This window comes from Humulus lupulus, chromosome 5, assembly GCF_963169125.1.
Source record: "Humulus lupulus chromosome 5, drHumLupu1.1, whole genome shotgun sequence".
Lineage (NCBI taxonomy): Eukaryota > Viridiplantae > Streptophyta > Magnoliopsida > Rosales > Cannabaceae > Humulus > Humulus lupulus.
This window is the reverse complement of record NC_084797.1, coordinates 183301609-183319495: the sequence shown is the minus strand read 5'-3', so window position 1 is coordinate 183319495 and position 17887 is coordinate 183301609. Positions and strand designations below refer to the sequence as shown.

At 39.1% G+C, this 17887-nt stretch overlaps 1 protein-coding gene across 1 annotated transcript; it reads right to left on the bottom strand.

The window, feature by feature from the left end:
• Positions 1-989: 989 nt before the first annotated feature.
• Positions 990-4203, bottom strand: LOC133779751 (protein FAR-RED IMPAIRED RESPONSE 1-like). The gene is made up of 3 exons (XM_062219668.1): positions 4039-4203; positions 1205-2074; positions 990-1121 (listed from the first exon to the last, which is right to left on the bottom strand). The coding sequence occupies exons 1-3, from the start codon at positions 4201-4203 to the stop codon at positions 990-992; spliced, it is 1167 nt and encodes a 388-aa protein (XP_062075652.1).
• Positions 4204-17887: the final 13684 nt, after the last annotated feature.

Sequence of the window (17887 nt, the reverse complement as noted above, 5' to 3'; positions counted from 1 at the left end):
CGGGATGCGAAACACTGAGCACCCCACCAGTAGGAGTTAAAGTAAAGCCCCTATAAAAATATTGCCATATATATATGCATGCTACACAAGGAAAAAATCAATTAATTATGCCTCAATTTTTTTATTAACGAATTATTGTAGTATCTTTTCCGCAAAATTTCTTAAATTAATGTGTCAACAAATGATTCCTATAACGATCCATCCATAAATGACTCTTCAAAACATAGTAAGGGCATTCCACATAGTAGAACTTAGTAAACAAGATTGACGTCCATAACATTACATTTGGTAAAAAACGAGACATACAAAGCATTACACATAATTCATGAATTTTTTTGCAAACTAATTCTAAACCCTTAGCATAAAACTGATCGCATGGCTATGGGATGTAACAATCTGTAGAGGGATTGAGAATTTGTTTTGAAATAGTAGGTCATTGGTGACTATGCCATTGCTCGTTTGTGCCATTATCTCTTGTTAATTAACTCCTTTGACTTTGACTGATGTCGTCCACGTTCGGAGTATAGTACATTGGATAGTTGGAAGATGTTGGATCTTCTGTCTCCATGGATTGATTGTCCACTTTTGGAACAACTTTGCAAGTCGCCCTATTATGGCCTAATTGGTTGCAGTTGCGACACCTATTCTTCCTTGGGGTGGCATTGTCCACGCCCTTATATTTTTATTTTGTTTTGTTTGGTTCCCTCCCCTTCGTTCTCACAATTGCCGGATCCCCAATTACTCTCTGTTGTTGTTGCGATCGGCGGTCCCCATGTACAACGTGACTCGATTCAAACTCATCATTAGGCTGACCACACATTGTTTTAAATTTTTCCTCTAAACGGGACATTTCGCTTAATGCTTCTTCATATGTATCATCACGTTGTGTAGCATAGTACCCCATTGCATTTAACCGTGATGTCAACGATCCCCAACGGGTACATAATAACACATCACGGGGGACCCTATCATGGGGAGCGCTACTCAATTCACCTCTCAATTTGGCGTCCTTCCTCCAGCGTTCCTTTAACAGAGGTTTCGGGATGCAGGGTAGGTTTAAATGCTTCATTACCGCAAACATATGTCGACAAGGGATTCCGTCTGACTGGAATAGCATGCAACTACATTCAAAGTGATCATGATCAATTACGTATCGAACTACACTTCTTACCAGTCCTCTACAGAAACGACTTAGGGAAAATACCCTACACCCAAATTCCACACTTGTCGAATCAATTGAGTATGCAAGAGCGTTGTTGATTTGTTGTGCGACCTTATCGTACATGTTTCTCGTCAAAACTGAAGCAACTTGCTGGTAATACTGCTGTAGTATGTTGGAAGGGAACTGGGGCGATGTGTTGTTACTGATGAAGTCATCTTCTCGTTCCGTGTGGCGTATGCTTTGTATGGCTTTATCAACTTGGCCAACAAGGTCTTTAAGTTTAAGTTTGCTTGTCAAGAAGTGTGACAGGTAAAAATTCATCGACTCCGACCTTTGGGTGGTTCTGAGGCCCGCAAAGAAATTACCCCGTAGGAAGCATTCTGCCCAACTCCTTCTATTATTGTATGTTATGGCTGCCCATTGGCTATCTTGTAGCTGAAATTCTGTAACCAAGCCACTCCAACTCTCGTCAAACTCTTCCTCTGTACAATATTGATATAGAAGCTCATTAAACCTTGTCTTGAAAATCGGGTGAGGTACATTAATGGTAACATTTTTCTGAAGGTGCCACGCACACAAACGATGGACAGCATTAGGCATGACTTTCTCTATTGCTTTAGCCATAGCTTTATCTCCGTCAGTGACAACAACCTGAGGCAATTTGTTGTTCATACATTGAAGGAATTCTTCCAACAACCAAATGTATGTGTCCTCCTTCTCATCGTACAGCAATGCCACTGCAAAGACAACAGTTCTGAAGTGGTGATTCACGCCGACAAAAAGAAGAAGGGGTTTGTTGTAGGCATTCTTCTTGTACGTTGTGGCAAATGTGATGATCTCCCCAAAACGTCCATAGTCATCTCTCGAAATTCCATCGGCCCAGAACAAGTCAGCGAGCCTATACTCCCCCGTCTATCGCGTGTGTTTCAAAAAAATTGGGGTCACGTAACCCAAGACATTCCAAGTATCCCAGGGCACCCTCAGCATCTGTTTCCTCCTCCTCTTCTAACTCTCTTTGTCGTCCAATCCAATTGTATAAGTCCTTTTTCAAGAACGGAACATACTCATGTCCTCCTCTTTCTGCAGCAAGGTGATTCAATATGTGGCAAGTTCGTATGCCCGACCGTCTCATTGACATTACTTGGGCACCCATACAATCTGGGACAGCACGGTTAGATCTCAAGAATTGCATATCTGTCTTCAAAGCAAGGTCATGATTATGTGTTGGGTTTAAGTCTTTCACTACCCAACTGTTTCGGACTTGTCAAAATTCACGCGCAATAGTGCTAGGCACCCTGTGCGAGTAACAGCCCGAGGTTTTTTCTTAGGGTTCTTTAGGTTTGTCCACTTTTCTCGCCTAAACCCTTGATTAGAGCAAACCCATTTTCTTTGCCACTCTTTATTTTCATTGTCGCGACGGACATCTTCTTTTCTAACACTAAACCCCATCCACTGAGAGTATTTGTAGTAAAAATCTTCCCAGTGGCCAACCGTGGGTAGGTGTTTGTTTATAATGTCTTCCTTTGTTAATTGTTGTGGAAGCTTGTTCGTAATATTTAGTTCTGCGAGTGCTTCCGACATGTCGTTCGCCATGTTGTTTGAGTAATTATTTTTTTGTTTCCTGAACACGAAAGAAACAGTTGTTAGAGATGAAAAGAAAAACCAAATAAAAAATAAGGCTTGATGGAAAAAACCTAACTCAATCTTATATTCACTGGAAATGCAATTGAATGTCTATGTTTATCACCCTAGACACTTCAGTTTCGTTAGTAAACGTACCCATGTAATTAAAAGTAGGCACATATTTATGTTAAATCAGTAATTATTGTATGGTAAAAGAAACATTAGAAAACACAATTATGTAGCGATAACTAAAGTGTAAATTACATACAATTAGTGAGGGTATCGATTATTATAGCCCCAACTTACCAATGGGAAGGGCCGGAAAATATATCTAAGAAAATTGAAGTACCCACCTTGAAATGGGCTTTTTGTGCCTCCACAAAAATTTCAGTTTTGTATTGGTGGGATCAGAAGGAGACAAAAAATTAAACTATACAATTTATAATAACATTGCCTCCCTGTGTATGTCATTTCAAGTTACAACCCAGAAAAAGATGAATTTTTTCCAGCACTTAATTTTTTTAGGCCAATGGGTTTGGAATTTAGTTTTGGATTAGGTATGCAATGGTTAATAAGCTACTTATGGTAAGTTTTGTACTTTTACCGTGTATGTCTCTACCTATACTTTGAGTTTCATTTTGGTAAGTGTAGGGCCTAAACCCTAAACAACTCGTCACTGTTCTCAAGCATTAACAAATTAAAAGGTAACTGCCCACATATCCACCATTTTCCAACTTAACCCTTTTCGAGCATATGACCACCCTTACTGTAATTGATTTTGAATTGGCAAGCATTTCAGTCATATAACTTTTATCAATATATATACATCTTCTATCGAAGCCAGTTGTAATGGGTTTATCATGTTTTTGTAGGCATCCAATATAAAATACAAATTCACTGTAGGGATGCAAACAACCAAAATCAACATAAACATGATTAATAAAGGATAAACATCACATCATTACATAATGTCTAGCTACACGATAGATGGTTGAGGGAGATATATCTCCTGCTACACACTATGATGACTTGGAAAATACCAATAGTAGGTACATCCATTACCCTTAACTTATAGTTTAAGGTAACTTTAGTACATACTGGTTCTTAATGTTTAAAGTAATCAACAGTACCACTAATTGTCTCTTATACACATGGGATCATCTAGTTTATAGAAGAACTGAAATGAAGACCCATGTCACGAGAATGTTAAAGTTAAATCAATCAAGAAATATGATTTCCTTGGTAGGTCCTACCTCCGTAGCTTCAACACACAACTCACCACTAATTGTCTCTTGTCGTTTCACCATAGTCCCTACATGATCCATAATCTGGCGCTGGTCAAAAAGAAAAGACTTAATATCCATTGAATTCATCCTTAAAGTCGTCGCTTTCTTACCAACAAGTTCCTTGAAAGCCATAAGCTTCTAAATCTGCACATCTTTCTTCATACAATTTTTGCACTTGCCGCGAAACCCAGGCTTAGTTTTTGGAAATTTTTTTCCATTATCACTACGGGAGGCTGTTGCGGAACTAGTTACTGACGAAGGAGTGGGGATGGTCGTCTTCTCCTTGTTGTTAGTTGGTGGTGATGGAGTTAGGGGAAAGTCCGCCGGGAATGGTATAGGAAATTGTTTTGTTGGAGATTCCAACTCTTTTTTCACTTCATATTCTTTAGGAAAGAGATTGACGCATAACTTGGATGATTCCATGGTAAGAGTAAGAGTGTTTTTGAAAAGGTGAAGCTTTCTCTAAGGGGTTTAGAGAGTCGGGAACCAATGACGGAGCTTCACATACATATCTATACATATATATGTGTAGAAAGAGAAAGACAAGTAGGAAGATAAATTTCCCGCCAAAATAAAAGATGGAATCACAGAATATAATGTCAATTATTGTGAAATAAATGAACAAATAAGCATATCAATGAAACAAAAATCACATTATCACAATCTCCCCCAACAAACTAAGATCGGTTTACTTAAGTTAACAATGGCTGACCAACTTAATCAATTTTGGATATGTGCAGCTCTAGTACGTGGTAGAACCCTAGTAGTGTACACTTGGGTTTGTCTCACTTGTAGATGAAGCATATGCTCGTAGACACATAGGATCTATGAAACTTTCTCACCAACTCCAAACTTTCTCACCAATACCACACAAACTCCAAGTCAAAAAGCATATTCAAAGGGGATATGATAGAATAAGGTACCAAAAGCTTTATGTTTCAAGTAAAATTTTAAAAAAATTACATGACTACTGATAAACAATTGGTACGAACAATATGTACTAGTTTTCCAGATTTTCATGAAATGGATTTCATTACCTTGTTCTGTAACTTGTGAAACTCTTATTGTGGAATGAACCTTGATTAAATTACAAGCCATTCCTCGTAACTTATAATTGAAGCCTGGGGAGTGAAGCTCCTTCTGCTGATTTCCCCGTTGGTTATGACGAAACCAAGTTTGAGTAAGACTCATCATCTATATGTATATATATATGTATGTATGTATGTATACACAGAGAATGTGGCTTTTGCCTCATTTATTGTTAGGAGAAGGGGTTTGTTGTAGGAAGATTTGATAGCATTAATTATGCTATTTTTTGTGTCCAACACGTCCTTCTTTACTGAGGATTCTCCATTAATAACATTACACAGTTTTACACTGTTTAATTTGCAGAAGGTTCGTTTCATCAATTGAGTCAATAGTATTACTGTTTCCTATGGAGGAACGCCCATTTTATGTAACTCAAACTAGTGTGCGTATTATATTCGTCTTTCTACCATTACGAAGTTAGTTAGGTGTATTATATGCATGGTTGATTTTGGATTTAATTTTCCATATATTTTCAACAAGCTAATGAAGAATAAGGGACATAGCAACCATAATCTGTAGGATAATATATATTCATACGACGACAAATGTCATATAATAAAACATACACGTCCATGGCACACGATACATAGTCATACACATATATATACATATGTATACGTACAGAAAGAGAGAGAGAGAGAGAGACGAAACATATAATATAACACAAAAAAAGTGGCATGTACTCTCTAAAGAAGATATTAAACAGATGGAGTAGCCACCCACAAAAGAACATAGCCATGATCCATGTTTGGTTGTAAGCACACAACCTCTGAGTCATTACACGTTAACTCATATTCATAAGTTATTAGAAACACTTCTTCTACAAGTAGACAGTGTACTACTGAGTTGGTGGCTTTGGACCTTTAGCAAACAAGGTGTACATGGTGATATAGTCGTTGCGGAGTTCCTCAACGGCACATGCCACAGCTTCAAGGTCCCTCCTAACTGATGATTCCAATGCCAAGAACTTGGCCTTCATATCTTCCAACGTCCCCTTCATGGACTGCACGTCGGAGTTGAGTGTGGTGTTACGAAGGAGCGCGGCACATAACTGGTTCTGTATATCACTCCGGTCAGTGGAAATCCTAAGGTTTTCTTGTGCAATGTGGTTCACGTACTGCATTTGCTCTACGTTTAGCTCGTCAAAGTTTGGACAAGGAAAAACTACAGGATTTTTGGAACTTGTAGGCTTCATTGTAGCTCCTAAATATGTTGACTTTCAGTTTGTTTTGTGATGAAATCTGAAACATGAATATAGGTATTTATATAAGACAAGTAGGAGGAGATGATGGGGTAGGTCGATGGGGTTACTTCTGGAGTAGCTAAATTTGTTAATCCAAGGTCATTTCCAAATAAGGACAATTATACATCATTTAATTATTTTATTCAATTAGAAAGACATGCATAAGTGTAATATCACCAAATAAGTAGTAATTTGGTGCAAGTCAGAAGTTACTTTTGGACACGTAATTGGAACGTGGTTAGGCCGAACTTATTACGTGTACCCTATTTCAGGAAAAGCATGTTTCGGATAATGCCAAACTCAATGGGGAAACAGTTCACTTTTGACTTTTTGGTGAAAAATAATATATTTTTAGACACTCCCCACACCGCAATAGGTCATAAATTTAAAGTTGGAGTAAGAGACTTTTCACCAAATGATTCCATGAGATGAAGAATGATTGATTAAATAAAAAAGTGGGACCCGTGATGTATATAAATATTAAACTGGGTTTGATTATTGGAGTATAATTTTTATTCCATAAAACCAACTCTTAACTTTTGGCCTACAACCCTTATATTAGTCAAGTTTGACCTCAATGTTTCGTGTGGCTGAAAGGGACACTGTCTCTCTCATGTCCTTGGTGGGCCCACGGAATATTACTTCCATATTTTTTAACAATATATTTTCGTAGATTGCTTTTAAGTACAGGGGGAGCTTCAATTTACATTACACTGTACCTATATCGGTGGTTATAAGTTTTCTTTTCGTCTTACATACTATTGATTTTTTTTTTCCTTCAGCCAGGCGTATGGATTCTGAATCTTCACTCAATTCATGCAATCTTCAGTTCCTCCATGAACTGCCCAAAACGAAATTAGATGACGTCAACTGGGATGAATTCACTCAGTTTAAAATTACAAGCCTCCCCCCACAACCTATCGAGTACATTAACGATCTGAAGAGGAGGTTGGAGGAGAAAGAGTATGGCATTTTCTCAGTTAATGTGGACAAGCGTCTTTTGGAGGAAATGAACAAGTCTATGAAGGAGAAGATTGTGCAGTTGGAGGCGGAGGTTGCACAAAAGACAAAGACATTAGAAGGAATGAAAGATGATGCTCGGAACTCATTGGATGAGTCCATGGCGGATTATGAAAGACTTTGGGAAGCAGTCGGACATTTGAAGACGGAGTCCATGAGTAGGTACCAGGATTATCTAGGGGAGAAAGTTAATCATATTGTGGGTGATTGCTGCATACCAGGTGGTAGAGGATGAGGGTCCTCCCTGTTACCCTTACTCCAAAAATATTATATTAAATGTTTGATAGATTATTGTTATATTACAGCTATTTTGGAGTGTTAAATTTGTGTTGGACATGTTATTCATGAGGAATACAACTATATTGCTTTTTAATTTACCCTGTTTAAGTTACAACATTGAAATTTATTTAACTTCAAACTTTATTCATTTTGTAAATCTAAAGTTTTTCTCCCTCAATTTGCTACTGAAGATAGGCATTAATTGTAGTTGTCATGTCCTTCACCAATTTGGGAGGAAATACTAGTACAACTTGAAATGATGGCCTGGAAAAAGCATGGTGAGCCCATTCAATTGTCACAGAAAACCGTACCATTGATATCCTCTCTAGGTGAGGGAAAGTGATGGAGTGGGTGGCTGTTACATTATTGAGGATATGGGATTTACTATTTGTCAAAAGATACAATTGACAACCTAACATACTACCATTGCCAAAATTGGTGGACAAAATATATACTGCCAATGAGTGTTACGTGTATGAGTTAGGGGTTAGGTGGGCAATTGATAATAATTTGAGTAGGTTATGTGGGATTTAGTTACTGTACCGAAGGTGCTAGAAATATATTTGTCCTATGTGAAGTACAAAAATGTAAGAAAGCATTTCTCTAAATTGACTACTTTTGGATTTACTCTATTTTTTTATGAACTGCATAACATCATCAATTTAAACTAATGACAATTATAAAAGTCATTTTAACGTGGTCAAATATGGGCATTTCGAAATTTGAAAATAGTTTAACATTAATGTCCAGCTACACGTATTTTTGGTTTTAGCCCAGGTAATTAAATAATAGTGCACCGTAATTCCATTATTGTTAGATGTAATTTTTGGCTTTCCTATTTCAGCAGTGAATCTATAAATCATCTTCTTACACCTACGATCTATTGTCATTAATCTTAATAAATTTTATGAATAATGAATTAAATAGTTGCAAACTAATTAAGAAACCATGCCTTTAGTTGCGAAACAACACCCTAAATCGAAAACAATAACTACTTCAGCTTTCGGACATGAAACATAGTTAACTTTTGGTTATATATTACATAAATTTTCTTAGTGAATAATCACTTATAAATGGATAGGATTTTGTTTTTTTTATTTTGTTAAAGCATTTTCATTTAGTGTGACATTGAGAGTTACCAAAGCGATTCATATGTCAGTGTCTTTCACCAATTATATTTTGGAGTTAGAAAATGATATATAAAGGTTTAATTCCCCAATAATGACTTGAGAGGTAGACATTCATGTTTCAATTGCATAGAGTCATTATGTAATATGCTAAAGCACGTGGGAAAGAGGTTTAAACGTTTTTAAAAATAAAAAAATTTACAAATGCAATGGGTCTTGCAGCCGCGACGACACGCTGTCTCCCCCGCAGCCTCGGAGTCAGTATGCTGCGGCAGAGAGAAAGCATGGGCTTTGAATGGTGGAAGGGGAAGGGAAGTTTGCAATTCTTTGGAATTTTTTTTCCAATTAGAGTCGTATTGGGTGCCGAACTAAATAAGAAAAATTCATTTTAATATGAAAACCATGCAACTAAATTTTTTAAGTTTTTACCATCGTCTATAGCCTAATTTCACCATTAGTCTATTACTCAGATTGTGTATAGCTGGCAATTGACTGCAGGGAAGGAATACCTTATAAATCCATGTATTCTTTACAGTAACGGCATAGTTCTCGTGCTGATTGTGCGAGCTTGGGATACCTAAATTGAAAAGGGGGAGCTTGTAATATTTACAAGACATGACCTCCATGACAGAAGCTCGATGGTCTATTCAGGTCATGGTAGATTGCGAATATGCCATGTTCGCGGATCCCAGAAGACTCCGATGATGGCAGCCAGTGATATTTAATGTCGCAGATATTAAGAATCTATTTATTTGATGATCAAATCGTATCATAATATAAATTACAATATCTTATAACAAATGATATATATATATATGAAAATCTTATGACTAACTCACGCGGTTACCCAAACCTGTCTAAGTAGTTTCTCTACAAATTTTGAGAATATTAGACGGATACCCAAACCTGTCTAAGTAGTTTCTCTACAAATTTTCAGAATATTACACAGGAAGAGGGACCATTATTCCGTAATATTCAAAATCTGTAGAGAAAAGGCCAGAGAGTAATTTTATTATTTCGTTTTTCCATTAAGCAATAATTTTTACTTGTTATTTTCTTGTTTAATTGTTTAGAAAAAACCGCGTATACACCTTCCAATTAAAATTTGTCATTATTTTTTCGCGATTCAGTCGTAGCATTTATTTGAATAAAACACTGTCTATTGTATTCTGGAGTAGTGAGCTTACAGTTTCACTAAGGTGGTAACATACATATGTATATATATAGTAAGACTTGACATTTAAGATTAAAAAGGTGGTCACATCTACACATTTAAATTCTTAATGATAAGTCATTTACTTAACATAATAAAATACGGTGGCCACTGCATGATCATTTTAAAAATATAAGGTCCAGCCAATTTGTCTTGTACACACACAGACGTGTATATAGTATATTTAAAATGGCAATTTCCCTCCTCCGATGACCACAAAAGGTTATATCCATAGTGTTATACTCCATGAAAAGAACTTACTAGTTGAACCACCTACATGATTAATATCAGTAATAGGTTAATTAGATGACTGGTGCATTAAGTTCAAGGTCCACTATGTCCTCCAACTCTTGGAAACAGAGAACCATAGTGTCAACTTGTAATGACCCACTAAACTAGACTCTTGGACCATTACTAAACTATACATACAAATTCTTACTAGAACTTACATTTGCAAAAATACCATAATTTTATTAGAAAACTTATAGAAAATGAGAGTTACTTACAAAATAAATACCAAGAAGGATATGGGATCCCATTGTCTTTAAAAACAAAACATGATTTAAAAAATAAAAAGACATTACATAAATAGTGCGGAAAATACATGTAAAAGACATAAAACAGAAACTACATCCTCGAATCGAATAACGCTCGGCTCCTTAACTCCATTCACCATCAATACACATCCTCTAAGCATCTACGAATCTTACCGCCTCTTAAATCTATTTTCCTGCACATAAAACAAAAAGGAATGAGCCTAATGCCCATCAAGGAAAATCTGACACATAGTCATAAACATAATTTCATAAGAAACATAAAGACTTAACATAATACATATAACATACACTTACTATAATGGCCATTATTACTTGGGGTCCCATAGACTAAACAAGCATATGCCCATGGGATTAGTGGGGTCCTACTAGCTAAGTAGGTCATATGCCCAAGCCTACAAACATACATGCATACATATCATAACACATTTAACAACATAAAACATAAGATAACATAAGCATATAACATATTGATTCTAGCCTATTTTCCTTACCAAAGTTACCGGGATATGTGGACAGCGTTGGGACTTTGGAACACTCCTAATAACCATAATGAACAAGAGTGAGTCTAAAGAAGGAAAAGAGATGAAAAGGAATGGGAAGACTAAACCATTTGAGAAACATGCTTACCGAAACTTATGTGCTCAAGAACTTAGATTTCCTAACCAAAATAAGAATGAGGTTAGGAAACTGAATAGAAGGCTATGAGAAAGAAAATAACATAAAACAATGAGCTAGAGTTTTGGTTTACCTCAAAGACTTGAAAGACCAATCTACACCACAACCGAAATACTATAGAACCTCACTTCCCAAAGTGTTTGATAAGCTTATGATGTTTAAGCTTATGCTTTTCCCAAACCAGGTGTTTACACTCTCACACTCACTTAACACTAGCAGCTTCTGAACTTAGAGCAAAAGGTGAATAATGGCTGGGTACTAGGTCCTATTTATAGAGTTTGGGAATGAAAGTGTCTTGATTTTACTTGAATAAAAATAATGGCTTTTTAGGTGAAAATAATTTGAATAATCGTTCAGCAGAGGCTGAAGACTCGTTCAAAAGATGCTGGACTTATGAAGGAGTTTGAATGGCTGAAAGGAAAAGAATTCAAAAATGTTTGAAAACATGCTGGAGGAGGCGATATATCGCCCCCTGTAGGCGATATATCGCCTGGGCCAGTATGCCCGAGGCGACCGTGCATCGTCTCGTGTTTTCCGTATCTACGTGCTGCGATATATCGCCCCCTATAGCTGCGATATATCGACACACGCTGAATATTTAAACACGAAATTACACATTTTTAGCTAAGTTTGAATGGAGTAAACAGCCTTGACTAAGCCCTCAACGTATTCAAAGCTGCTGACTGACCTTATAACATTCAAACTTTACTCTTATTTAATTTAATCCTAAAAAATACTTAATCCTTAATCACCCATTCATAACATGTGCTTAAAATCCTATTGGTTGATATCTAAACCTTATAGTATAACAAATATTATCCTTAATATCAGTCATATAATCAAACCTCAGGTTATACTTAATATTCTTAAACTATAGGTTAAACTTAGAAATTCTATAAGTACTACTATGAGTGTCCAAATAATTCCCGGTCTGAACCAAAAATCCACAGTAACAAAGATAACACTATACATACTATAATACTACTAAATAATTAGCTAAGTAAAGTTCTTGGACTCTACAATTCTCCCCTACTAAAAAGAATTTCGTCCTCGAAATTTACTTACCAAATAATTCCGGATACCGGCCTTGCATGTCCTCCTCCAACTCCCACGTTGCCTCGCGTTCAGAACTATTGCTCCATAGGACTTTGACTATAGGAAAGCTCTTGGACCGTAACTGCTTCATCCCTCTATTTAGGATGCTAACCGGTCGTTCCTCGTAACTTAAGTCTTTCTGGAGTGCTATCGTATCGTAGTTGAGGACGTGAGATGGGTCTGACACATATTTGCGTAACATCAAGATGTGGAAGACGTTGTGACTATCGGCTAGTGCTGGCGGTAGGGCTAGTCTATACGCAACTGTTCCCACTTTGTCCAATATCTAAAAAGGACCTATGAATCGGGGACTAAGCTTGCCTTTCTTCCCGAACCGCTTGACACCGTTCATAGGAGATATTTTCAGGAAGACTTGATCTCCAACTTGGAACTCCACATCGCGTCGTTTGGTATCCGCATAGCTTTTCTGTCAGCTTTGAGCAGCAAGCATACGTTGTCTAATAAGCACTACTGCTTCTTGAGCTTGTCTAACAGCTTCGGGCCCTAGAAGCTGCCTTTCTCCTACCTCGTCCCAGTGCAACAGTGATCGGCACCTTCTTCCATATAGCAATTCATAAGGTGCCATCCCGATCGTCGACTGGTAGCTGTTGGTGTATGAGAATTCGATCAGCGGTAAGTACTTGTTCCACGATCCTCCGAAATCAAGTATACACGCGCGTAGCATATCCTCTAAGATCTGAATCGTTCGCTCAGACTGCCCATCTGTCTGAGGATGGAAAGTTGTACTAAGACTTAACTTAGTACCCATGGCTTGCTGTAAGCTTCTCCAAAATCTTGACGTAAACACCGATCCTCTATCTGACACTATCGTCTTGGGGATTCCATGCAATCATACAATCTCTTGGACGTAGATGTCTGCATATTGGTCTGCCGTGTATGAAGTCTTAACAGGCAGGAAATGAGCCGACTTGGTTAGTCTATCGATTACTATCCAAGCAGAATCATGCTGCTTGTTCGTCTTTGGCAGACCCGTCACGAAATCCATGGCTATGTCGTCCCACTTCCATTCTGGCATGCTAAGCGGTTACAATAAACCTGCAAGCCGCTGATGCTCCGCTTTCACTTGCTGGCATACCAGACACTTAGATACAAACTCCGCTATGTCCTTCTTCATCCCTGGCCACCAATAGATTGCCTTGATGTCATGAGTCATCTTGGTAGACCCTGGATGAACTGAGTACGGGGTACTGTGCGCTTCTTCTAGGATCGTCTTCTTAATACTTTGATCACTTTGCACGCATACCCGATCCTTATATCTCAATAAGCCTTGGCTAGATATTGAGAAATCGGTATTCTTGCCTTCTCTGACTGCTTCCATATGTGCTGCTAGCGATTCATCATGTCTCTGACCAATCCGTATGTTCTCTAGGAGATTCGATTGGATAGACAAGTTAGCCAGCTTGCCTACAACCACTTCTATTCCGGCACTGATAAGCTCCTGCTGTAGTGGCTTTTCTATTCCAGATGAGGCTGCTAAATTCCCATAGCTTTTCCTACTAAGCGCATCGGCAACCACGTTCGCCTTTCCTGGGTGGTATAGGATTTCGCAATCGTAATCCTTGACTAACTCCAACCACCTACGCTGCCTCATGTTAAGCTCCTTCTGAGTAAAGAAGTACTTTAAACTTTTGTGGTCCATATAAATCTCGCACCGTTCTCTGTAAAGATAGTGGCGCCAGATTTTTAACGCAAAGACCACCGCTGCCAACTCCATATCGTGAGTTGGATAGCGCTGCTCGTACTCCTTTAGCTGTCATGAGGCGTAGGCTATCACCTTGTCATTTTGCATCAGCACGCATCCCAATCCTAGCTTTGATGCATCGCAGTAGACAACGAACTTATCGTTGGGTGTCGGTACACTAAGTACTGGTGTTGAGCAAAGTTTATCCTTAAGCAATTGGAAGATTTCCTCACACTTATCATTCCAGGTAAACTTTTGTTGCTTCCGGGTCAGGTTGGTGAGTGGAGTGGCTATCTTAGAAAATCCCTCTACAAACTTCCTATAATAACCTGCTAGCCCTAAGAAGCTTCTTACCTCTGACGCGTTCTTTGGTCTAGGCCAATCCTTCACTGCCTCTACCTTTGATGGATCCACTGCAACTCCGTCTTTTGATATGATGTGCCCGAGGAACGCCACTTGCGAAAGCCAGAATTCGCATTTCTTGAATTTGGCGTAGAGTTGATGCTCCTTCAATCGTGTCAAAATCAACCTCAAGTGTTCCTCATGCTCTCCTTCATCCTTGGAGTAAATTAAAATGTCGTCGATGAACACAACGACGAATTTATCCAAGTAGTCTTTGAAGATCCTATTCATTAAGTCCATAAACGCGGCTGGCGCGTTAGCAAGACCAAAATACATCACCAAGAACTCGTAATGTCCATAACGAGTCCTAAAGGCTGTCTTAGGGATATCTTCTCCCTTTACCTTGAGCTGATGATACCCGAACCGTAGATCGATCTTAGAAAATACAGTCGCACCTCGGAGTTGATCAAACAAATCGTCTATCCGAGGTAGCGGCTACTTGTTCTTGATCGTTACTTTGTTCAGCTCACGATAGTCTATGCACATCCGCATACTCCCGTCCTTCTTCTTCATGAATAGTACCGGAGCTCCCCATGGTGAATGGCTTGGCCTAATAAAACCCAAGTCTAGGAGTTCTTGTAGCTGCGTCTTTAACTCCTTGAGTTCTGTAGGTGCCATCCGGTATGGTGCCTTAGAGATAGGCTCGGTGCCCGGTACTAATTCTATTGTGAAGTCTATTTCTCGATTTGGCGGCAATCCTGGCAAGTCATCGGGGAAAACTTCTGGAAATTCTTGTATAACCCGAACATCTCCAACCTTAAGCGGCGTCACACTTTCCACGTTCGTTATGCTGGCTAAGAATGCTTGGCATCCTTTCTCCATCATTCTCTGAGCTTTGAGAGATGACACTAACGGGGTGCGCAATCCTAAAGCTTGTCCCATGAAGCATCGTCTCTGGCCGTCAGGAGTCTCGAACATCACCTTCTTGCGTCTGCAGTCGATCGTTGCGCCATGCCGTGCTAACCAATCCATGCCTAATATTACATCGAAGTCCTTGATCACAAGCTCTATCAGGTCTCCTTCTAGTTCTATATCCTCAATCTTAATCGGTACGCCTCGTACTATTCGTGATGATAGAACTACTTTGCCCGAAGGCAACTCGGTTACAAACCTAGTTCTAAATCTTTCACTAGGTTTGTCTAGTTTTTCTATCATTCCTAACGAAATATACGAATGAGTGGCACCCGAATCAAATAATACATGACATAAGTTATTGAGGATAGAAACCTGACCTGTGACCACCTTGTTGCTAGCCTCGGCCTCTCCTTGGGTTAAAGCAAAAACCCTAGCAGGAACCATCTTTTCGTCCTTCTTCCCTTCTGGCTTTTGCTGAGGACAGTCTCTCTTTTGATGCCCTTCTTGACCACAGTTGAAACACTCCTTGGTGTTGGCGCGGCATTCTCCAGGATTCTTCTTCTGACATTTGGCACATGGCGGGTACTCTACGTAGCCCGTCCTATTTCCTTCATTATTCGTACGTGCCCTTTTATCGCTGTCGAACTTCTTGTTATCAGGATGCCGTCTTTTCTGGCCGTTACCGTTGTTGCTGGACTGATTATTGCCGCTATTGCTAGACTGATTGTTGTTCCGACTGGCGTGAGGTTGGCTTTGCTGTCTAGGTTCAGGCTTACTAGCTTCTTCTTTGCTTACGTTGGCCTGCAACCTCTCTACTTCGATTGCCGTCTCAAGTACATCAGCATATGTGGTGTTTCCAGGGTTTGCTAGTTTAACCCCCATCTCGATCTTCGGGCGAAGTCCTCTGACAAACTTGTTCACCCTCAGATAATCGGTTGGAACCATCTCTGCCGCGAACTTTGCTAAGCGGTCGAACTGACGAGCATATTCTGCCACTGTGAAAGTACCCTGCTTCAGATTGGTGAACTCCTCAACCCTCGTAGCAAGTACAGCCGAATTGTAGTACTTTTTGTGGAACAACTCCACAAATCGGGTCCACGTCATGGTGGCAGCATCATGGGATTGTTGGACCAAGTCCCACCATATCCTGGCATCTTTCTTGAGTAAAGATGAGACGCAAGATATACGGTCCGCATTACTGAGTTTCATGTGGGCCAGAATCGGCTCCACATTCCTTAACCACTCTTCTGCCTCAAAGGGGTCTGTAGTCCCTTCGAAGTTTGGAGCGTGCTGCTTGCGGAACCTTTCATACACTGGCTCCACGTGCTGTACTGGATATGGAGCGTAGTTCTTCATAGGCCATCCCCCATATGGACCAACTTGTTGGGGTGCTGGGGCCATTGGCTGAGGCTGCGGCTGCGGCTGTGGCGGAGGCTAAGGCTGAGATTGAGCCTGTTGGCATTGTTGCTGCAGAAGTTCCTCGACTTGCTGTCACAGTCTGGCAATCTCCGCAGTGTTGTCAGCTGGCTGTGCCGGCGCGTTGCGGCGAGCAGTAGCACGCACTCCCCTTCGGCGAACTGTAGGGACCGCATTGGTCGCTGGAACATCGCTGGTGGCGTTTCCGTTGGTGCGTGCAGATCTTCGGAGCGACATCGTGGCAGAGTTCTAACAGTTGAAAGAAACATGTTAGAACTTTACCTAATAGGCTCTAAGGCAAAAACTTATTCTAAAACAAACATATCTCAGACCTATTTATTATGACTTTTTATGAAAAGTTACATAAGTCTTTATTTATCATTAGAGTGGGTTTCTATACTTAGAAAAATAAGTCATCTTTATTTTCTAAGTGTGTTTCTAATCATCCTATATGACTTTATTCTCAGGCTCAAAACTTATCTTTGTTCCAAAGTTAACCATATTGAGGGAGGGCTGGGATCAGTAAAATCGTTCCCACTACTATGGCCCCCTAACTCTCAATAAGGAAACTTGGTTCATTGATTTGTATCCACCCTCACCGAACTTAGTCATTATTCATTTTATTTAGTATTTATTATGATTGCGAAAATAAAATCAAACTCATACATGAAAATAAAATAGCATGTTATTCATTTGGAAAAAGATTTTCACTTATTTACAATCATAACATAAAAAGTAAAACAAATAATAAAACTACTAATCTAAAAATCGGGATCTTCTACATCTGATCCGTCATCTAGCATATCGTCATCTATTTGTTCATAATCATCATTGTCATGTGCATCGAAACGTCCTCTAGGAAGGTTGGTGAGAATCCTATGTTTTTGCTCATTTTTGAACTGAAACTCAAATTTTGTGGTGAACCTAACTAAGAGGAAATAATATCTCATCGCTAATGGTAATTCATCCTCATCATTCATTTCTTCCCATATTTCTTCTAAGGCTGCTATTACAGAATGGAAATCTTTAAATAGCCTAATCACTAGTGCATATTGTTCCGTTGATCTTAACATTATTTGCTTAGCCTCTTGAAGGCCACCTATCTCTTGGTGAAACAAAAGCAACCTTCGAGTGATCCTTTCT